Below are 23,700 nucleotides of genomic sequence, written 5' to 3'. Positions count from 1 at the left end.
AACTCAGATTAAATTTTACTTCTACCTAAAACATCTGCATGTATTTGTGCTGTAGAAGAAAAATGATAAATCGGTCATGGAAAATGCATTGTTTGAAAACGGAAATTAAACAAAATTTTCAGAAACATAATTTCACCCTTGATAAAGATTCTCTGGAAGCAATTCATGTAAGTTGGTTCATACTTTAAACATTTTTGTAATAACCCTGAATTTTTGTAATAACCATGAATTTTGTAATAACCCTGAATTTTTTTTTTGTAATAACCCTGAAAATCAATAACATTGTGAAGTAAATTAATTCATTTGATGAAGCATTATACTTTTGATCAAACAATAAGTACATAATAATTACTTATATTTCTACAAGGAATGATTTTTACACATTAAGAGTTTTATTTAAACATAAAAGAGAGTTTTTTTACAAATTGCTTTTGACAATACAGACATACACAACAAATAGAAGAATTTACAATTCCAAGATTTAAGTCTTCTTTTCCTCTGAAAAAAAAAATAAAACTTGTAATATTAGAAAATATTTAAAAGCAGTTAAAAAACAGGGATACTATAAAAAATATTTTAAATAAAATTATTTTTTAAAAAAAAATAATGGGCTTTAAACAAAGGAAAATGCATTTCTCTATTAAATTAAGTAGTTGGTGCAACTTAATAGTTTCTTCTAGAAAACAAAGGGTATTCTTTGGTTACCCAAGTGCAAGGAAATTTAAACATTTTTTTTTATTTTACTTTTTATAAGTTTAAATAAAATAAAAAGTTGGCGGGACTAACAGGAAAGTATCTATTGAGCCATTTCAATAATAGATGCAATTTTTGCCTTTGTGCCTTTTTATAAGTTGATAATGATTCCATTTGTTTTCAGAATAACAATAAGTTTTGTTTTCACGAGATAAAATTTATATTATACAAAATTCATGTTATTCAAACATAGAAAAATTATAGACTCAATATATTTTTGAAAAGAAATTAAAATTTCTGTAAAGCAATGTTTTTTTTTTCTTTTTTTAAATTTTAAAACAAAAATAAAATGCTTATATCCTTTTCCTTTAGTCTCAAAACATGCTATACTTCTCACGATCTAAGTTTATCATGCTTTTATACAAAGTATTAAAAAAAAGAAACTATTTATTAAAAACAGTATTTTATAAAATTTTTGTGCATATAGATTAGATTTTAATTATAGATTTTTAAACATATAAATCTTAAATAATATTACATTAGAAAGTATAATTAAATAATCAAGATATGATTTAAATAATTATATATTAAAATAGCAGTTTCGACAATAAATATAACTATTGCAATCTTTTTTATACCTTCTCTGCATCAAGTAATTCAATTAATAATTATGTAATTCATAGTACACTGGCTTATACACTCGTAAATTAATGATTCTTAAGACTACTAACAAAGCATGATGTTGCTTTGAGTTATTCAATGAACAAAGCTGTTTGGTAAAAAAGATTTATACCTTTTCCATCACAGGCAACTATTTTGACTTTATCAACTCTAATCAATTCCTGGACCTCACGAAATTCCACATCTTTTAAGACAAAAGTCCAAACATTATCACAAAACCTGTAAGTTTCCAGATGACCAGCCTAGCAGGAAAAAAAATTTAATTTTTAAGAGAATAAATGAAACACAGAAAAGGAAAGCCAGCAAATTTAAAATACAAAATCTAAAGAGATTCAGACATAATAAAGATGAAATTATGTAGAAGACATTGTATGAGACACAAATAGATAAGAAAAAGCAACCATTTCAGAATTAATTAAATTGAAAGGGTTAAGAGGTTGAAGATTCTTTTCTTTTTCTTTTTAAAGATCATTTATTTTTGCATTATTAAGCTCCAGTAAAAATACAATTCTACTTCATTTAAATAAAATGAGGATTAAACAAAAAAAAGAAAGTTTAAAATTTTAGCTGTACAGCAATTAATGTATATGAAAATAAAATCAATTGCTTTATGTCACTGAGTAAATTAAACATACTTCCTGGGAAAACTTTTTATTTATTTACTTTTAATTTTATTGAAATATTTTTTTTAAAAAATATGTATCTTAGATTTAAATATTTACACAAAATTAATATATTTTATCTTTAAAGGAATACATTAAAGAAATTTTAATTTAAAGATTAAGAGTCATGAATTTAAAATATATCAAAAAATAACAATATAGAAAAGAGAATTTTTTTCTTTTCATAAGGGATAATTTATTATTTCTTTCTTGGAGAATTTTTCTTTTAAGTTAAAAAAAAAACTAACTACAGTCGACTCGTGTTATAACGACCCTGTGATAGAACGACCAACATGATATAACGACCCTGTGAAGGAGTCCCAATTCACATCCATAAAAGATNAAACACGTGAAGTTGATTGTCATGGCAGTAAAAGTGTTTATAATGACTCAGAACTCGGTGATGATGTTAATAATGATGATTTTTATGTAGGAAAGGACAATAATACTTAAATGGGTAAAACAGATCGGAAGAAAAAATTTGACTTAATTTAGAATTGGATTCAATTATAATAATTGATTTGTCACTTTTATATTATGTATTATTTGAGCATAACTGTCCTTTTTATACTTTTTCAACAGTTTAACATGTTTAATTAAATGTTTTTTACAGCATTTAACTTTTGTAATAGCGTTTGTGATTAATAAATAAAAATTATTATTGAAAATATTAAAAAATATATGAAAATTAAATAAAAATTAAAAATATACATAAAAAACTAATATAAGGTCCGGGTGTAAAAGCCTGGACCTAAAAAGAGTAAAAATAGGAGATTTAAAGTAATACATATTAACAGAAAACACACAAAACAGAGATGTATCTGACAGATACATCGCGCCCGATGCAGTAAGTTTCGAGACGCGCCCGACGGAGTGTTAAAGATTAAGAGTCATGAATTTAAAATACTATATCAAAAAATAACAATATAGAAAAGAGAAATTTTTTCTTTTCATAAGGGATAAAAAAAAAACTAACTATAAGATTTCTTTTTTTGTCAAATTATTTAAATTTATCTTGACACGTTATAGAAGTTAAGAGTAAACAATGAAGTAACCAAAACAACACATTAAATTTTCCAAAAACTCGATTAAAAATACAAAGACAAAACACTTGATGTAAAACAACAGTTTCTTGAAATATAGGTTTGAAAACTTTCAAATTAAAATAAATGACAAGGTGCGTAGTCAAATCTAAGCACCTTTAAAGTACTTTTTAAGCACTCAAAAAATATTTTTAAGCACTATTTACATAACATAATGCAAAATAGTTTTCAAAGACTTTACATGATCATGATAAAATAACTAGTTTCTGACAAAAAATTCTTTTCTTGATTATATCAGCCACGGTAAAAAGATCAAGATTCTTCGGTTCAATTTCAGAGAGTGGAAAATGAAGTCTGAAATTGAGAATATCTTGTAAAATATAGCAGTTGCTCATGAGAGAGCAAGAATCTCACCGAACCCAGTTCAGTAGACGCACATACGGACTCTCAAGTATTTCATCAAACATGTAAGATGATTGGTGTGTTATCATACATTGCGGGCCGATGGTACATCGAAATAGATTCTGGTGGAATGATTTGTGAAAAGGCTGAATAGAACTAAGTGAAAACTACACTTTTGAATAATACGCAGTCAAAATCGACAAGGTAAAAGAAAAATTAAGTACTTTTTAAAAACACCCCATGAAAAAAGCACCTTTAAGAGCGTTTAAAAAAATGAGAATCAAAAGCAAGCACTTTTTAAAAACGTTACGCGCCATGCATGAGTAGTAAAGATCACTTTTAAGACTTTTTCATAAACCGTGAAGAAGAAAAAAAATTCCTTTTTTTAATTGATAAAGTTAATATGATTATAAGCTTTAACTTTTGCAAAACCTATTATGGCTGTTTGTTTTTGCAGAACATATTATGGTTGTTTGGATATTAAGAAGTAAACTAGCTACAATGCAATGTCTAGAATGTCAGAATCAAGAGAAATAAAAGAAGCACACATTTTTCATCTTAAGGTAGTAGCGCTGCTGAATTTTCTGCTGCTTGTCAGGAGAAAAGATTTCTGATTGCTGAAGTTGTATTTCATGAATTAGCTATGTGTAAAAAATGTAAATAACAAGCTCCAAACCAATAATTTTATATTTAAGTTTTACTTAAAGTTTAAATGAACAATATTTCAAATTAGGATTACTTTCATGGAAAACTTTTTAATTAGGTTTCAGAATTCAACGTCGTAATATACAAGCTGGATTATGATGGGGATTTTATCTAATTCATCGTATAGCATAGGGGTGCTCAACCTGCGGCCCGCGGGCCAAATGCGGCCCGCCAACCCTCGATGTGCGGCCCGCGGCCGCAATCTGAACAAAAGGGAAAAAAATTAAATATTTGTTTTTGAAAAATAATAAAAAAATTCGGTAGTTTAAATTTACACTTTTAAGTTTTTGACGCTCCCAATCTCAATCAATGTAGTTTTTCGATGGTTAACGCTACGGATTTCAGCATAGTTTTAAAAATCTCAATATTTTTAATACATCATTATTACGATTTACGAATTTTAATTACCACTTTTGACGCTTTTCGTATGTGCCAATTCCAATGACTTTCCGGTAGTTATTGCTACCCATTTTCAAGTAGTTTCTGAAATAGCGATTTTTGAAAGTATGAAACGCTTTATTTGTGCAAACTTCATGGAAAATCTAAATGACTTTAGATCCGTTCTTCAACAGTTATTGCTGCACATTTCCGCCCGGTTTTTAAAACTTCGATATTTTAGCACGATATTATTACGAATCGCGAGTAAAGAATCGCTCATTTAGATAACCATTTTTTGACATGGCTTATTTGTAACGATTTTATCGCAANCTTGGGTGTGTACTATCACTTCCTAAAATTTTGCCCATCTTTTTAGAATCACTCTGTATATAGCAATGTATATTCATCTCTTTAGGAGGCAAGATGTAGATAGAAAAAAATGCAGGGCATTATCTCCACAACTAGGAGAATAGGAGTTTATATACTAACTTTGTCGTATAAATTCTATTATCAATATCACTTAAATCTCAGCAAAGGTAACTGATTTTGCCTTAGATTTACAATTTTGCCATTTCAATGAATCATTTTGCCCTTTACATTTATTCTCATCTCCCTAGCTCTCCTTTGCTTCCGTATCCGGAAACAGCCCTGAATAGTCACACAAACTATTTCTTCTTTACCAAGCACAATCCTGTAATAGAAGTATCTGAATTTGTCTCCCAAAAGATTTTATGACATTAAAAATTAAGAAATATTTAAATCATACCTTAAAAGTCAACCTGGACTTCACTTTTTGCGCCAATGCAGTATTGATCACTTTATCAAATTGCAGGAGTATTTTTAAGGCCAACTGATGAGTTATTTGTCCACACTGAAAATGTGTAATATTGTATTAGAATTTTATAATAATGTGTTCTGCATAATAGAATATGCTTTGAATAGCATATTTTAATTTTAAAAAATCTATCACAAAGGGTGGGAGGAGTTATCTATAAATGATGCAGTTTTCAGGTCGATTCTGAACAATGTGTAAGACTAGAGTTGATGTGTGTTAGAGATGAAATTAAGTTGCTTAGAGAAGTTAAGGAAGAAACTAAATGGCTATGGAGTTGGCTTTATAATGTTTGATTAGCACTATACGAGATAGATCCAATAAACTGTAAATGAATTTTAAAATTTTTTTAATGGGGATATTTTAATGTAATATTTAGGCCTCAACATTTTTCTGCCACAGTATGCCACCACAATTGCCAAGATACCAGAGGGAAACTTCCAAAATTTCTAAAAAAAATATGTAGAGGTTTGCTAAGAGGTATACCGAGTCCCCACTATAATATTTTTTTAATTTTTTGATAGCTGAAATTTTGAAATGCTACAATATGTCTATTACTTTGGCATAGGTACCAATACAATCATTCCAATTTTAAAAAAATAGGTGTTAGACAAAAAGCCATTTTAAAGAAAATGAAATAAATCCATGTTAACTTACGTGCGTTTGCATTTTAAATTAAGAATAAAAATGTAATAAATACACGTAACTTACATGCGTTTATATTTTAAATTCATGTATTTACATTTGTTTTTTAATTAACATGCATATTTTTAAATACAGTCAAACCTCGATATCTTGAACTTGAAGAGAGAGTAGAAAAAATTTGAGATATCGAAAATCGCATGTTATCGATGGTAGAATAAAGAAAAATGCTCTTTACACACCTTATTTACTATTCCATATTTATTCTAAAAACATTTTTTACACTTTCATTTAAAAAAAGATTCAATTGTTTGCTTTAGAGATGTGTAAGAAAGTTTGTCTATAACACTTTCTAAGTGGACTAAGTGGTTTAAATGTCTCTTCTGACATATTCGGCTGCCTCTTAATAAATCTCCTTACAGTGTCCACTGCAGAAAGTGCTTGTTTGCAAGTAACATTGGGCTGTAAATCTTTGATTTCCTCATTCTCTTCTTCTGATAGTTCACAAGAAGCTTTCGTTTGAGCGATAATATCATTGTTAACCCACTGACCACACACTGTTATTGCATCATCTACGTTTACAAAGTCATGAAATTTCATTAGTCCGGTCAATCTGTTCCAATCATTTTCAGTGCAGTTTTAAGCAGAATTAACTCTATTGATTGATTGACTACTTTTGTGATCTTTAATGAATCCAGACTTCTTGAAGCCATTCATTATCGTAGAGGAAGACACATCATTCCATACCTTGTCAGTCATTCTTAAATTTTATAAATTTTTTTTTTTGGAAAATTTTTTTTAATTTTAGAAAAAAAATCTGCTTCATTTATGAAAAAAAAATTCAAGTTATGGAGGGATTAGAAAAAAAAAATCGTGAAATCAAGTTTTTTTTTAACATTGAGTGTATAGCAAATTTGAAGGGAATTTTTTTTCCTTTGAGATATCGAAAAATACGTGAAATCCAGGTTCGAGTTAGCGAGGTTCGACTGTAATTATAGATTTATTTAGGCCTTATTAATAATTTACTTTTCTCAAATATGGATTCAATATTATTGAGCATTAGCATACTAATCCGGTTTTAATGTTGTTTATTCACTATTGTATTTGGTGCTTGAGAGCTAAGTTTGATAATTTTTTTCTGCCATTAATTGATATTTTTAATTGCTAGGCTGAAAGTAAAAAAAAACGAAACTTTCACTGCTGTAGAGAATAACAAGAATTCTTACAATAATAAACACAAAAACTTCTTCATAACACACTACTACAATATATACACAATAATTTCAAAAGAAATAGATCTAAAAGCTATTTTACGCTTACTTGAATTAGCTCATCCAGTGATTCCTGCAAAGTATGGCCAAGTGTAGTGTTTCTGTATAGCTGATAACTCATTGCGTAGAATAGTAAAAACAGATTAGAATCAAATTTTAAATAATCAAATTCACAGCTTCGCTTTATTTTCTTGAAATTTGTCAGGATTGATTAAACTTCTGGCTGTCTATCTCTGCCCGACTAAAGTCTGTTAAAATTGGTAGTGACAGTAAATTGGAAATAGCTTAGACTGTGCTTTTAGCTTTGAAATATTCGTATTTTATAAAAGAATTTGTCAGAGGCAATTTTAATTGATTAAAATTTTTTTTCATGTTTTCTAGATAAATATTCAACCAAATATTCGAGAAAAATAATTTAAAGTAATTAATTTTAGATTAACATTTACATGTTTCAAAATGGCAGTAACTATATTCCCTTTTAAAATAAAAATATATAAAAAAGAACTGAAGAAAACTAGTTTTGTAATGATGAGATGACTGTATTAAACTGCTAGTAAACAAAATCACCGTATTAAACTATCTTTATCAACTCTGGACTATTACAAATTCTAACATGAGTACATCTAAATTTTCTGTTGTTCTTCTTTTAATTGTCATCTTTCCTGCAATTGTGTTTTCAAAAGGTGAATTGAGAGTTCTAAATGAAGATACGTGGTCTGAAATTATAACTGGGGAGTGGATGGTTGAATTGTACGTAATTTTATTATTTTCATTTAAATGTGTTAAATAATTTTTTTTTTAAAAATTCTATAAATATTTTGTGTTGATTGCCCATAATTGGGTAATTTATTTTGAAGACTTTAAGACGCATTTGAGTCTCTCTGCTTAGCAAAATCTATCCGCTATCCAATACAGTCTTTTAAAAAAAGGCCTATTCATTGCTTCAAAGATATTTATCATCCCCAAATCATAGGTTTTATTTCCTTCTTGTTTCAAACAATATTTCTTGAACTTCTTAGTGCCTGTATTTAAAAAGAAAAAACAATTGTAGTGTCCATTTTATATTCATCATATAGTCTAACAAAAATCTTCTATTGGGTTAAAAAAAAAAAGGTTTGTGTTGTCATTAGTTTACTTTTTCTAATATGTAGTATGAAAGAATACCTTTCATTATAGTCCCCTTTTCCATGTGTCTTTTTATTTTTTCCGCAGTGTTACAACAAAAGTTGAAAGTATACAGCTGTAGCATTAAAAAACCTCGTATTTAAAAAATGCACTATATCCTATTTTGAAATTAATTAAAATATGTGATAATTTGACTGAACTTTTCATCTCTCTGCAATTATACAGAAGTTCATTCTAAAATATTTCACAGATCACTGAATACTTAAATTCTTCCTTCACGATTTGAATCAGATTTATGGTCTTTCTATGATCTTAAAGGCAAGTTATGTATCCCTTCTTAGTCGTCAAGATTTTAAATTATAGATTGAAATTATATAACTTCAGTCTGTAATTTTCTTGATGTCCCGTTTTGTATTATAAATGATACTCTAGATGCCTTTGTTTAAAATAAATAACCCACTAAAAAGTTTTAATTGGGTAATCTTACCGCTTCAGTTTCTTGAGATTATTTATTTAATAAAATGTATTTAATTTATAAAATTTTATCACTTTGCTCATTCATGTGCAAATATTACAATAATATAATTGTTCGATTTATATTTGTCTTGTATATTAATTGTTATATTGTTTGGCTGTTCGATTTATGTTTGTCTTGTATATTAATTGTTATATTGTTTGGCTGTTCGATTTATGTTTATCTTGTATATTAATTGTTATATTGTTTAGCTATGCACCATGGTGCCCTGCTTGTCAACAATTGCAACCTTTATGGAAAGAGTTTGCCCAATGGAGTGATGACTTAAGTATTAAAGTTGGCAGTGTTGATGTTACAACTAGTCCAGGTAAATTTTGTTCATTTTTAGTATAACCCATTGTTGTAGTATTTTGTTGATACTCAATGGAAATACAAGCCTTAGAGCAGGCAAAAGGTTAAAAAACCATTATTAACTAGCTATATTTCATGTTTCTCCATTATATTTATGTACCTTGAAGGTTGGATACATCTGTAGGCAGGGTTTGTTGATTTAAATCAACTTGATTAAAATCACGATTTAAATCATGATTTAAACCAAATGATTTTTTTAAAAAAATCATTGATTTAAATCAACTAATTTTTTTTATCGATATATATATTGATTTTAAAAGTTAAAAAACAGTGTTTTAAATTTTTGATACTTTTATTATTTTCTTTTCTTAGTATTAAANTGTTGATGTTACAACTAGTCCAGGTAAAATTTGTTCATTTTTAGTATAACCCATAATTGTAGTATTTTTTTGATACTCAATGGAAATATGAGCCTTAGAGAAAGCAAGAGGTTAAAAAATCGTTATTAACTAGCTATATTTCATGTTTCTCCTTTATATTGCACCTTGAAGGTTGGATACATCTGTAACATCCTTTCTCATATCCTTTTTTACTTACTCACAGATTTTTATACAACAAAAAATTCCACACACTGATATTTGTACTAGATATTGATTATTCACCATATTTGCTAAATAATGCATTGGAAGATAAGTTTGATTCGTTTATTTACCAGCTCATAAAATTTAACTGAATTTTATATTGAGCTACTTATAGATTTTCATATACAATTAGAAATATAATATGTTATGTATAATTTATGTTATATATTTTTATATGGAGCTACTTATAGATTAACTTATGGTAAGAGTAACAAAATAGTAAAATAATATGTAACTGTAGAAATTATCATTATGATTAATTGTTTATATTTTCCTAGGTCTTAGTGGTCGTTTTATGATTACAGCTTTACCAACAATATTTCAGTAAGTAACGAATCAAATATTAAAATTTTAACTTGTTTTTCAATTACAATGAAACCTCCAGGAAACACCATCTCTATGTAGCAACCACTTCTGAGAGTCACAGAATTTTTTTACATGGATTTCATGTTGAAGAAAACCGTTAGGAGAGACCATTAAAACCTATCCCAGCGACTGGGCAAACCTTTGCACCAAATGCAGAAAAAGTCTAATAAGGAAACACGAGAAAATATCAAAACAAATAAGTAGGATAAAATGCATTCAAAATATTTGTGTGATTTTCTTATTTAGAGCTCTTTTTGACAATCTCTGAAAAAGATCTACAAGCTCATGACGCAGTCAGCGTACACTAAAGACGATGCTATCAATGATTTGTTTTTAGAGTTAAAAGTTAATTAAGAGGAAAAGATATTATTTTAGAAAAAACTAAGAATCTCAAACAAACAAACCTCTTCTCATTTTTTAAAGCTAACAAATTTTTAGCAAACTACTTAAACAAAAAACATAATTGTTCAGTTATTTAAAAGTACTTTTGCTCCAAGAAAATGACACTGAGTAAAATTAAAATTTTTTGCAAAGAATCATATAACTTTGATAACATTTTGAAGTTAATGGAAATACTCCTAAGAAAGACCAACCTCCATTAACGACCATTTTACTATCGAACAGAGAGTGGTCGATACCAGGAGGTTTCACTGTATATAAAATTATTGTGTCTTGTAAAAATATTACATTTGTTCTAATATGAAAATATATTTCTATGTATATAATTATATTTAAATTCCCTACAGGTTAGGAGAAATATTTCAGAGATCTAAAAGTTTTATTATGATAGCAGAAAAATATATATATATTGGGCTAACATTACACAAATTTTATTAAACTTAACTAAATTTAAAGATTACAGTTACAGAAAAAAATAATCTTAATTTTTATTAGAAATCTGTCTAAATATTAGTGATTACGATTAAAATTTTGTTATTAGCAAGCTTCTCTGCTTCATAAAAATCAAAAGCTATTTTCAGTCTTGTTCAATCAATGTAAACTCTAATTCTGCACCCGACTTACACCGACCACAGTCCTGGTGTAAATTATCCTCAATGTTAGACTGATCTTAGGTTAGAATCCTCTTGCCATTTAACTAACCTTTTCATCCTTTTCCTCTCAGTGTAACACAAAGGCGGGTTAGTTCCATCCAAAAGTCCTCCACAGGGGCAAATTTCTCTCAATACCTTGATCCATGAGTTCCCTTGTATTTTGAACTGGGTTCAAAATTATGAGGCTACAGAGTTGAATACCAGAAGTCGTAAACCCAAAATTGGTTCGGCTCTTCAACAACTGTTATAAAATAAATTTAAAAAATATATGTGAACTGTCATTTGATTGATGTGTGAATATATGTCTCATTTCACGACTATTCTTTATCTCAAATTGTTATGCCGTGAGTAAAAATAAAGGAATTAAATATCTTTTGTAAAGCATTTCTTCTATTTCAAATATAAAGAAAAAAGAGTAAGATATTAAGAGGATACTATAGAACTAGAGAGCTTATCTGGAATTCTTTTTACCCTGTATAAGTAATTTAAAATTTCAAATCTAGAAAAAGTAAGTTCCTGTAAATCTAGAGTGAGACATGCTGTTTGAAATACTGAAACAAAATTCTCAAAATAAACACATATTAGTAGACTTGTATAATATACACAAACGCATGAATACTGTTCGCAAAAATTTTTTTACTGTTACTAAAACAGAAGACCCGCCTCTTCAAAGAAAGTTTATCTTTTTTGAATTCCCGAGAAGAAGAAAAAAAATATTCATTTTTACTCTTTTTCCTAACAGTTCAAATGTGATTTAAAACTACTTTTTCATGATTTAAAATTACAAATTGTGATTCTGATTTACACAATTTAGCAAAAGATTTCCATGGTGCGTAGCGTTTTTAAAAAGTGCTTAAACATGCTTATTTTTGTTTTTTAAAAGCCCTTAAAGGTGCTTTTTTCATGGGGAGTTTTTAAAAAGTGCTTAATTTTTCCTTTTCGAAAATGAGATTTTTTCCTTTACTGTGTCGATTTTCACTGCGTATTATGCAAAAGCGGGGTTTTCACTCTGTTCTATTCTATGTTTTCACAAATCAGTCGACCACAATCTATTTCAGCGTACCGTTGGCCCGCATCATATGCTGGCACCCCAATCATGTTACATGTTTGATGAAATACTTGGGAGTCCGCTTTTGCGTCTACTGAACTGGGTTTGGTGAGATTCATGCACTCTCATGGGCAACTCTGCTGCATTTTGCGAGATATTCTCAATTTCACACTTAATTTTCCATCCTCTGAAATTGAACCGAAAAATCTCGATCTTTTTATCGTGGCTAATACAATCAAGAAAAGAATTCTTTGTCAAAAACTAGTTGTTATTTTATCGTGTGAAAACTATTTTAAATTTGGTTAATGTATGTAGTGCTTAAAAATGTTTTTTGAGTACTTAAAAAGTAGGTGCTTATTTTTCGTTGAGAGATTTGACTATCCACCCTGATTGGCTATGCACCCTAAGCAAAATTTCCTGATTTCTCATGGCTTACTCTAGGTTTCCCTGAACTAACTTTTTTCTATGTTTTATATTAGTTATGGAGGGTAAAACAGAACGATGAAAAGTTTCTCCCGTTGTTTAGTTTCTGCTTAATATTATTTAAGACTACATAAAGTGTTGTTTTCTTTCCATCTATTTGTTTTCTCTCAAAATTTTCCTTATTTATCTTGGTTTATTCAAAAAATTAATTTTTATTGAAAAATTGTTCTTATATGAACTGATTGTTTCCAAAACTTACAATCATTATAAAAAAAAAGGATGCTTCATTTCAATCGTGTGGTGGCAGTGTCTTTTTAAAAATAATCGTATTGAATGTATACAATATGAATTTAAAAATTTCCAATCATGTATGCAGTACTTTTAAAAGTACAATAATAAAAAAATAATATTATAACTGAACTTACATATTTTTCAAAATAGTCAATTTATCTGTCACTTTTCAATTTATTTATTTAAAGAAAAGTCTTTGTTTTGTAGATTTTAATTCCTTGAATTCGTTATAATCTTAATCGTTTCAAAACTATGATATATGCTTGTAAATTTTGTTTTTGCATAAATTTCTTACAATTTATTTTGTAAGATATCCTTATTTGTGTTGGTTGCAAGTAACTGTTATTTAACAACTTATTTTGGGATTTAAATGCATTGTAAATTAACGTACATTAAAGACAAATTAGAAAGAAAAAAATTTTGCAGTATAGCAAATATGTAGTTGATAATAATTATTGAATGTTAAATGTGACACTTTTAAAGATATCAAATATTTCCTTTATAATTAAAAACCTTAAAATTGTTGTTTTTGAACTCAGAATTTTCTTTAAATTCTTATCTAGTATCATTATAACAATACTAAAAATAGGAAAACATTCCATATTACTAATTCATTTATTGTAACCTATTATGTACCTTATCTTACATTTTTACCTTGCCTCATTACTTTAACATTCTGATAAAAAGAAGTAAGGAAAATTGTGTAGAAGGTCACTTTTTATCAAATTTTCAATGTCTTAGATCTTTTCATTGTATGCTTGGAAGTTAACAAGATCTTACGCATACTTAATGCTATGCAAATAAAATTTGTTTTTCTTTTTTTATTATTTATTTTATATTATTTTAAATAATTCCTTTACTTTTAACATCAGATGTTAAAGATCGGAAAACTTTATTTGTGAAATAAAGGATTGGGAGTAGTTAAAATTTAGTACTGCATTTACTTATTTATATTTATTTGCATACATTACATTAATCTTACATAATCTCTTATTTGTTTAAAGATAACATTTGAACTGTAGAACTTATTAGTATATGGAGGACAAAATCTATTTATTGTTCAAGAACTTTAAAGTATTTTTTGTACTTAAAAAATTAAATATCTAATATAATTTTTTGAATTAAATAAAAAATTAAGCTTACAAAATTTTGAGTTTTACTTTTAGCCACTTGAAGTCTTATTTTTTTCCCCTTGCTATAATATTTTTATTATTTTTTAGAATCCATTTATATAAATAAGTAATTTTTTCCTGTCAAAAAATATATTTTATAGCTTAAAAGCTAATGTTGGGAATTCAATAAGGTATTTTTTTGGTACATTACTTGTATTTCTTTTGATAATATTTGTTTGTGTGAACTTTTTGAACATTTAAATCAGTACAAAAAGGACGTAAAAGCAAGAAATCAATTTTTAATATTCTCCTACAGGCTAAGACAATTATAAAATGCTTAATTATAAAAATTACTTTACTCTATTCATTTTAATATCGGTTTCTAAAAGATTTTAATGAAGATTTAACTTCTAATATCTTTAATGATGGATATGTTTACTCACTAATTCATTTTGAAAAAAATCTGATTTTAATATAGAAAACACTTTTTTATAATTCTTTTTTTAGTTTATTGAAGGTATGGTGGTTTACTTTTTTTTTTTTCAGTGTTAAAGATGGTGTATTTAGACAGTACAGAGGAGCCAGAGACAAAGATTCTTTTATAAGCTTTGTTGAAGAAAAAAAGTGGACTTCAATTGATCCAGTATCTAGTTGGAAATCCCCTCAATCTCTTCAGATGTCAACTGTATCTTATTTTTTCAAGCTTGCCATATTTTTGAGAAATATGCACACCAGTCTAGTTCAAGATTTTGGAATTCCATATTGGGGCTCATACATTATTTTTGGACTCTTGACTATTTTGATTGGTGCTCTTCTTGGCTTGGTAAGCTGTGAAATTTCTTTCTCTCCAATATTTTTTTGTAATATTTCAAAAAATATGAATAGAGTTTTTTAGCAAAGTAATGTTCACAAGCATTTTTTGACAATATCTAGGGGAGAGTCAGGTAGCCCCACCCACTTAAGGATTATTGCTTATATTTCTGTATAATATTGAGTAATATTCAATATTTTTGTATGTTTCTATTGTTTTATCATTTAATTAAATAATGCAGAAAATATAAATCAAAAAAAGAATAGTTTAACTTAAAAAAGTAGAAATTTGAAAAAACATGTTTTTCTGCTGTTTTAAAATGTGTCGGGTAGCCCCGCCCAGTTACAAAAATTATGTTTTTTTTTACTGTTTTTTCAGGTGTAAATGAAAGTGACCAATGTATTGACAAAAGATAAACCTCATTTATCATTTTTATCACAAAATTATTTTATTTGTTACATATTTATATACTTTTAGTGAATTCTATCATTTAATAACAACAAATGTCATACTTTTTATTATTATTAATGTATATTAATAGGTTGTTGTTAAAAATGCATATAACATTCAAATTTGAAGCAATAAACTAATAATCTTTGCAACCATATATTTATCGACGAAATAAAATTGGACTGTGATACACGACATTCATGTGAGCGGGGCTACCTGAAATCCAATTTTTTTGTAAATTTGAAATTACTCAAACAATTTTTCACGTATAAACTTCTTTCTTTGTGCAAATTAAACTTAAGACTGCATACTTTAATGCTGTATGTATAGAAAAAATTATTTTTTCAGTATTAAAATGAAGTTTGATCGAAATATTCAACCAATTTTTCTTAATTTCATGACTACTGTATTAAATATATTTTCAAAACTATTGTTTGCCATATTACCAGCTGCATAAATACTTGAAACTTTGAAAATAATCTTTTTTAATATAACAATTAATGTCCGATGACCCATTGACTTGAAAAAATATTCTATACATATGAAATTGACAGTGGGCGGGGTACCCGACACTCCCCTACCTGTTGTAATTTGCCTGTTATTTGTTAAATTTCTAATGCTTGTTATTGCTAAGAAAAGCTATTTGTCCTTTTAACCTACCAAGCATATTTAAAAAATTCTTTACTGAAATGACAACTATTGCAACCGGAGGAAATACTTTTCAACTGATACCTGTTTACAGTGAATGGAAGAAAAAGTGTTCAAAAATATCAGATGTAGGAAAGTGCGCTAGATTACTTAGAAAATAAATAAGCCCTTTATAGTTAATCCAGGTGGTCAACTCACCAAGGAGTTTATGTTAGCTTTTTTTACTATTCTCCAATGTAAGGAAATTTTAATGTATGTTTCAAAATGGCTGAATATTTACTGGAAAGAAAATTTTCTGTCTAACATAAGATGGTTTTTAAATAGTATTACATAGTGCTGCTAGACAAACTTTACTTGTTTTAGTGATCAACTTACAAGATTGACAGATAATCAGGTTATGAGGGTATTACTCCTATATATTTTATCGAATAATTAAGGTCAACTTGGCAGACTTCATTATGTCTACTAAACTGCATAATTATTTAAATAGCATTTTTAGAATGTGCATACCTAGTAGTTCTTGAAGCAGTAATAATGACATTTGCTATTTTAGTTAGTTTTTCTTTGTCTAAAATTTAAATAAGTGTATTTATCAAAAGTTGTTACCAAGTTTCAATTACTAGATATCTTTAAATTGTTAAACAGTGAAATTTTTTTACAAACTGTGCATTAATTCAACTGAAAATTATAAGACTTAAAGAATATCTTACAAATTATTTGCTGTGATTTGAAGACAAAAAAGTGTCTTTATCAACCCCACTGGCACTGATATGTTGGTTTATATAGCAACAGGACAGCTTTTGTTTGATCTTACTAAGTGATTGCATGAAACAAGTTAAGGATTAATGCTTAACAACAATACTAATCAAAAAAGAAAGTTTGCTAAATATGCTTAGAACAAAATTGTTTTATAGTAAAGTTTTTGTTTTTATAAAATTCTTTAAAATCAAATGAAATCATTTAAAATTCTATACTATGCTCAAATGTCATAACAAATATTTCAATGTTAAATTTTTTAAAACTTTTTTTGTTGATAAAATAGATTGTGAAGTGCTGTAAATCCAAAACCAGCTTAATTTTGTAGCTGTAAAGCTTACGTGCTTTGTATTTTTAAAATGTAGTGTTTCGTTGCCATGAGTATGCAAATATTTAACTAAAATACTGATAAAGTCAATTGTATTCGATGAGACCTGAATGATACAGAATTTTGTTAAATAGATAAAAAATTTAAAAAACAAAGTTAACTTAATCCTGCTTATTTTTTAATTAAAAAATTTATCTTAATCACTGTGCATACGAAAATCAATAAATAAAAACTTGTGTTTGCTTTAACATTGCAATTTTAAGAGTGATATAATTTTTGATAGATTTTTGAGTGTATAAAAAAAAACTGAATAATCAAATGGTATAAATGTTAAAATGATAGTCTCTCATTCATTTAAATTTATGAAGTTAATTTATTCTTTAAAAATTTATTAATTAGCGTTCAAATTTCTTGTCATGGGATAGTTCAAAATTATATATTGATGTTTTAACTATGGATATTTATTTTATTTATGGGTGTAAAGTTCAAAGAAAAGAATACTTATTTTCTCATTCCCTCATATTGAAAAAAGGAAACTTTTATGAGGTATTGGTTCTAATGTTTTTAAAGACCAGTGAAAAAGTATAGTTTTGTTTTACCATTTTTTTAAGAGCAGTTAAAGACCAGTGTGCAGGCCCGGATTAACCTATAGGCACACTAGGCACGTGCCTAGGGCCTACGAAATTCAGGGGGTCNGACCAGTGTGTCTTTAAATATGTATATTAGATTTATTATTTTAAACATGATTCAGACTGAAATTATTATTCCTTCACCATGTCATCATTCCCTCGCCTTAATAATAATAAAATAAAAAAAATTTTAAACTTGATAATTTTAGTATTTAAGCATGACTACTATATTTTTCTTACCTAGTGTCTTCTTCTGTATCTTATTGCAAAAAATTATACTTTTCTTTTCTTTGCTACTACCTGAAAATAACCTGTTTGTAGAGAATAACCCAATTCTTATAAGTGCAAAACAACTCCTTCTGATTTCCACATAGTTTTTAAAATCAGATATTTTTAATACAATATTATTTGTTACAAAGCACGGATGTCTATTTCAGTAACCTTTTTTTTAAAAAAAAAAGAAAAGAGAGAAAGAAAAGAGTGATTTTCACAAGTTCCTCTTAAGTCCACATGATTTTTTTTAAAAAAGAAATTTCTTTTAGTTAGCACGACTTTGATTTATAAAATACAAAAAAAAACCGGAAGGAATAAGCATTTCTTCTCTTTCAAAATGCGAGAATATTGTCCTTAATATTACAATGTATATTCTTTAATATGTTTATTAAAAAAAATTGCATTTACAATTCTAAAAAATTATTATGATGATGTTGATCGCCATGACTAATATCATAACGATAGTTGAAGTATCATCATTGACGTTTAGCTGTTACATACACATCTTAATTTGGATGATCAAGATAACAATCTCTACATCAAGAAGTTTTGATTGCAAATAATATTCAAAGGTTGGGACTGGGAGGCCCGAAAGGGCACCCCCAGTCGCCAGAAATTTGAAATTGAAAGTTAATTAATTTGTTCCCAACAGACACTAAAGCATGGAGAAAAGATCCAAGGTTGGCAAATTATCGAAATATAACATAGCCAAAATAAAGCCAACCCCCCATAATCAGTATTAGGTTTGAAAATACTTTGGCGATCGCAAATTGCCAACAAGACTATGAGAATTAATATAACCATGTAAGTGAAACATTTTTGTGGTAAGAAATTAATAATAAAGAATAATAAATAGATTTTTTTTCTTCGATTAGTCGTGGCAGTGAATTAATGAGTCTACATTGGTATTGAAATAAAAAGTTAGCCGTTACATTGATCGATAAGAAAAGAATAAAATATTTTATGTTCGCTTTTTATGAAGATGAACTCATTGATTTAACTTAAATATAATTAAATTAATAATGATTAGAAAAAAATAAGTTATTAAAGAAATTTCAAAAGCTAGGAATCGCATGTAATGCCAATTGTGGCATCACAATTATATTCAGTTTTATTCAATGTATGTAGACCTTTTTTATAAACACAACGCTCTTTTATTATTACAAATTGGTTACTATTATATTAATTACTATTAAAAAATATTTTGCAGAATTTTGTTAGTAGTGCTAGATAGATTTGTCGCAGAAAGTCAAAAGAAATTTCTGACTCGGCTTCGTGGATCGAAAATTCTCAAGTGGTAATCTCATGCGCCAAGAGGACTCTCATGCGCTATCTTGCGTATTTTGTACTTAATTAACTCTGAATAAGGGACAGTTAATCTAGGAGATATGCCAATAAGATAAACACTCACCTTGTAATAAAAAAAGAACTTCAATATTTTTGCTTTAATTTACTTGTTTAATCTCATTGAGTAGCTATGTTAATAAATTTATTAAAATGCTTCAAAATATTGAAATGTTTCTGTGTATATTATTTTCAGATTGTAGTATGCATTATTGACTGCCTGTGCCCTTCAAGGATTGGTGGAGGATACCAGCCAATTCCAAGAAATTCTGACTCCTCAGATAAAAATAAGGTAACTTTGAGAACTTAATTCATCCAACTATAATTATAAGTTAAGTCTGGTTATAATCAAAGCTCTATAAAACTAAAAGTTTTACGCACACAGATATTAAACCCAAAAAATTGAAGAAAATGTTTTTTTTTCTGCACTTTTAATCTTCTTATTTGAAAATATATACCTGTATAAAATTGTGCTTAAACTGATGTTTTATGTTTGTCAGAGTTTCACATTAAATAGCTCATAAAAATTTTACTTAAATCCCATAAACTTAATTTATGTTCTCTTTTCTACTAAATGCTATTATATTCTTTGTCTTCCGTTATATATTTTTTTAAATCTTTTTAAAGAACAATAAGTGACTGATGAAAGTAATCTTTTATTTAATATAAATTTTTAAAATATCTATCAAATTTTAAAAATTATTTACTGTCTGCTATCTTAGTGTGAGGTTTACAGTTGCTTTAAGTTTTTATTTCTGTCAAATGTTGCTAATTATATTTTGTAACTTTGTCTAAATATATGTGCCATATTTATCGGTATATATTTTATGGTCGCTGATGTATTGTACAGCTGTTTAAAACATAAGCCTTTCTATGAAGACAGGAGTTTGCGATGTTTATCTGTCAGTTTCCAATTTTTGACTTATTCATTGTCTATCGTGAAGCAAATTGTAAATGCTCAATCTTGAGTTATTCAATTTCTAAAACTATCAGAGCCAGAGTGTCCCATGTTGAAAACGTCAAGAGTACTATCAATATGTTCAATCCCCATGTTCACCATTAATAATATTCTGTATTTAAAAAGCATTCAGCACCACAAGTACTTAATGACAAAAAATTTCCAAAGAAATTTACAAACTCACACAGTTTTCACTTCAAGGTCAATAAAATAATCAATTGTAAAAGGCAACCTGTTTTTAAGCATTTTCTAGTGTATTTTTCTTAACCATGGCTTTTATTTTTGATAGTTTAAGCATGTTTAAGGAGCCAAATGATTATGTCCGTTTGATTATTCAGGAGCTAATTGCATAAGAGAGTTCCGTTGCAAATTAATTTTGTATCTTGTATTGGCAGAGATGATTGTGCTCCGGAAAAAATCCGGATTTCCAGATTTTTCGCTAATTGTGATCCGGAAATTTCTGAAAATCGGAAGTTTCAAGAAATCATCGATCACATTTATGTATGAAAATTTTTGGACTATTTATTTAAAAGTATTAGATCTAGAATTTATACTTGGCATCTCTTTCATTTGTAAATATTTTTTTCTGTTGGAATAAGAAATGTGATAGAGGTAAAAGTAAAATTATGCATAATTATTAATTTAAATTATGCTGCATATCATTTATTTTGAATTTCATGTGAAAATATCAATGATTTAAATTTATAAAGACATTAATTTTGCGAAATGCGTCATTAATGATTTTATTCAAGGATTTTTTAGTTCGGCTCACAATCACCCCTCTATTGGAATAAAAAGTAAATTTGGATGGCAAATGAAAGTCTATATATTGGTCTTTAAAAAGAAAGGATCTCTGCAATATCTGATCTTTCTAAAGAACATAGAATGTGCATTCATAAATACAATTCGAGTAACTTTCAATTAACAAATTTTAATTTTTTAATAGCATGAAAGTGATGGAGAGTTTGAAGCAGAAGATGTAATCAGAGATGATAGTGAAGACATTGATTTAAGACGAAGAAGAGAGCAGCGGAATGAGGAATGACAGAAAATTACGTGACACCTAATCCATCCGGCATTATTTTTTAATTGCAGCATGATGAACTATACTTTGCTGTGTATCTTTCAAATGAGTATTTTTTATACAGATTTATTAAATGTAATGAAATTTAAATGAATTGTAATAAATCTGCTTGTAGTTTGATTTGGTACAAAACTTAATTTTATCATTAGGACCATAGTTTTTATTATGTACTACTCTTGGTGCTGAGCAACTAATGCAATAAATATTGTAAGATTTTTTAGTCGTATCTAACCATGAAATTCTTTGTATATTTGTGCATTGTAAGAGTATATATTGTTCCTATACGATGTGTTACAGAAAAATGTATATCAACCTAAATATCGTTCTATCTAAAACTGAAATCATTCAAAAATATGTGAATTTATCCTGATCAATTGTTTTTATTGAATAATGTGAGGAGAAACTGATTTTGTTGCAGGGAAACAACCAATTTAGAAAAGGCCCAAAGTAATGCTCAAATGTTGTATAAAATGAATAACTCTCACTTTATATATATATATATATATATATANTATATATAGATGTGACAGAAAAAAATTTATAAAAATGTATGCCATTCAATCCTGAAATTGTGTTTTATCCATAAATAAAGAATAATTTTAAAAATATCAGAAAACTCTTAATATGTTAAAAAAATCTTAAATCATTAAGCAACATATTCAAATGCTCAAAGTGTTTAAACTAAATTTTCTTTACAATATTAAAAACTACCTTTATTTAATCAATTATTTAACTATTCCTAAAAATGCAGTAAAAAATAAATTTAAAATTCTCATCCAACTAGAATTTATACNTTAAAAATATCAGAAAACTCTTAATATGTTAAAAAAATCTTAAATCATTAAGCAACATATTCAAATGCTCAAAGTGTTTAAACTAAATTTTCTTTACAATATTAAAAACTACCTTTATTTAATCAATTATTAAACTATTCCTAAAAATGCAGTAAAAAATAAATTAAAAATTCTCATCCAACTCTTAATTTTTATTTACAAATAATTAGTATTGTTTTATCCTTGAAATAAGTTTTATTTAAAATGATTTTTTTTTTTAAATTAAAGCTGTTTATAATATCATGAAAATTTTAAACCCTTAAGTAACATATTCAAAACTCTTCTGTTTTTATTTTTTTTCCTTTATTATTATTATATATTTTCTTAAATTTTAGTAGTGTAATATATGTTTTAATTCTGCTAAAGTGCTTATTTTATAATTTCAAATGAACAGTTACAAAATTAGTAATATTGTGCAATTACTTTTTATATCTCTTTTTTTTTTTTAAGATGAGGAGTCATTAATTTTAAGTTGCTTGTTATTAAATTCCTTTTTCTTACAGAATTTTAATTATAAAATCTTGTACCTATTAAATGCTAATCTTTGATTAATGCAAAATTAGTATCAAGATTATGAACGGTTTGTTCCCTGTTTTGGATTCAGTATTTTTATATTGTTATTACAGCTATTTTCTATGTTTCCAGTGATCTGAAGTGTCAATCAGTTTTATTAATATTTTACCTTTCCTAAATCATTGTTATTTTTTCAATTAAAAAAAAATATTTATTCTTTACAAAACACAAATGAAAATTGTATATTTGCTCAAGACGTTCTATTTATACTGATGATACAACGAGTATTATTTGCTTATTTTCTTTAAACTTATAATAAATAATTTTAGCAATATTTGATAAAAATGACGCATCCCTTGAACATTTGTTTGCAACAGTAAAATAAAAGTTGACTGATAAGTAACTATGCAATTTTAATGTTGAAAAATATTTTCTAAAGTATCATATTTATAGAAAAATAAAAATTTTATATGTTTTATTTTTAAAATATTACGAAAATTTGTTTCTTTCGAATGTTTTCTGAAATTGTTTTTTAGTGATAATATGAAAAAGTACTTTGGTTGAAAAATAAATGACTTCAATTTCTTGCCCAAATTTCATGAAGTCATTTCGCCTATATTTTGGTTTGTGATATTTTCTAATCATTAACAAACTCTATTTTTTACTTTTATATGAGTATTGTGTTTGTTATAATCTTGTATTTCACTTTAATTCCAGAACGTTTGTTTGTGTTTGTTGTATTTTTAGATTAAAAAAGTTAAAGAAATTTGAAGAAAAAAAATTATAATTCAGTAATTGAAAATGTATTTCTTATTGGCATACAACATTTCAGAGGTGCATTCAAAACAATTTTGGTTATGTTTGTAAATGTTTTCAAAAA

At 27.0% G+C, this 23,700-nt stretch overlaps 2 protein-coding genes across 2 annotated transcripts; one reads left to right on the top strand and one right to left on the bottom strand.

Moving 5' to 3' along the window:
• Positions 1-370: 370 nt before the first annotated feature.
• Positions 371-7,538, bottom strand: LOC107440507 (general transcription factor IIA subunit 2). Its single transcript, XM_043041791.2, has 4 exons — positions 7,359-7,538; positions 5,331-5,435; positions 1,487-1,616; positions 371-498 (listed from the first exon to the last, which is right to left on the bottom strand). The coding sequence occupies exons 1-4, from the start codon at positions 7,428-7,430 to the stop codon at positions 482-484; spliced, it is 324 nt and encodes a 107-aa protein (XP_042897725.1). The 5' UTR covers positions 7,431-7,538; the 3' UTR covers positions 371-481.
• A 253-nt stretch (positions 7,539-7,791) lies between these two features.
• On the top strand, positions 7,792-21,594 carry LOC107440506 (thioredoxin-related transmembrane protein 1). Its single transcript, XM_043041790.2, has 6 exons — positions 7,792-8,059; positions 9,161-9,276; positions 10,180-10,225; positions 14,740-15,016; positions 19,629-19,724; positions 21,337-21,594. Exons 1-6 carry the CDS (start codon positions 7,923-7,925, stop codon positions 21,433-21,435), a joined length of 771 nt encoding a protein of 256 aa, XP_042897724.1. The 5' UTR covers positions 7,792-7,922; the 3' UTR covers positions 21,436-21,594.
• The last annotated feature ends 2,106 nt before the right edge of the window (positions 21,595-23,700 follow it).

The sequence above is a fragment of the Parasteatoda tepidariorum genome, chromosome 3, assembly GCF_043381705.1.
Source record: "Parasteatoda tepidariorum isolate YZ-2023 chromosome 3, CAS_Ptep_4.0, whole genome shotgun sequence".
NCBI classification, from domain to species: domain Eukaryota; kingdom Metazoa; phylum Arthropoda; class Arachnida; order Araneae; family Theridiidae; genus Parasteatoda; species Parasteatoda tepidariorum.
This window is presented reverse-complemented; position numbering and strand designations above follow the sequence as displayed.

Coding starts and splice junctions, on each gene's coding strand:
- LOC107440507 (XM_043041791.2), bottom strand. CDS start 7,430: ATGAGTTATCAGCTATACAGAAACACTACACTTGGCCATACTTTGCAG. Junction 5,436..7,358: donor CACTGGATGAGCTAATTCAA/GTAAGCGTAAAA, acceptor ACACATTTTCAG/TGTGGACAAATAACTCATCA. Junction 1,617..5,330: donor AGTCCAGGTTGACTTTTAAG/GTATGATTTAAA, acceptor TTTTCCTGCTAG/GCTGGTCATCTGGAAACTTA.
- LOC107440506 (XM_043041790.2), top strand. CDS start 7,923: ATGAGTACATCTAAATTTTCTGTTGTTCTTCTTTTAATTGTCATCTTT. Junction 8,060..9,160: donor GGGGAGTGGATGGTTGAATT/GTACGTAATTTT, acceptor TATATTGTTTAG/CTATGCACCATGGTGCCCTG. Junction 19,725..21,336: donor ACTCCTCAGATAAAAATAAG/GTAACTTTGAGA, acceptor ATTTTTTAATAG/CATGAAAGTGATGGAGAGTT.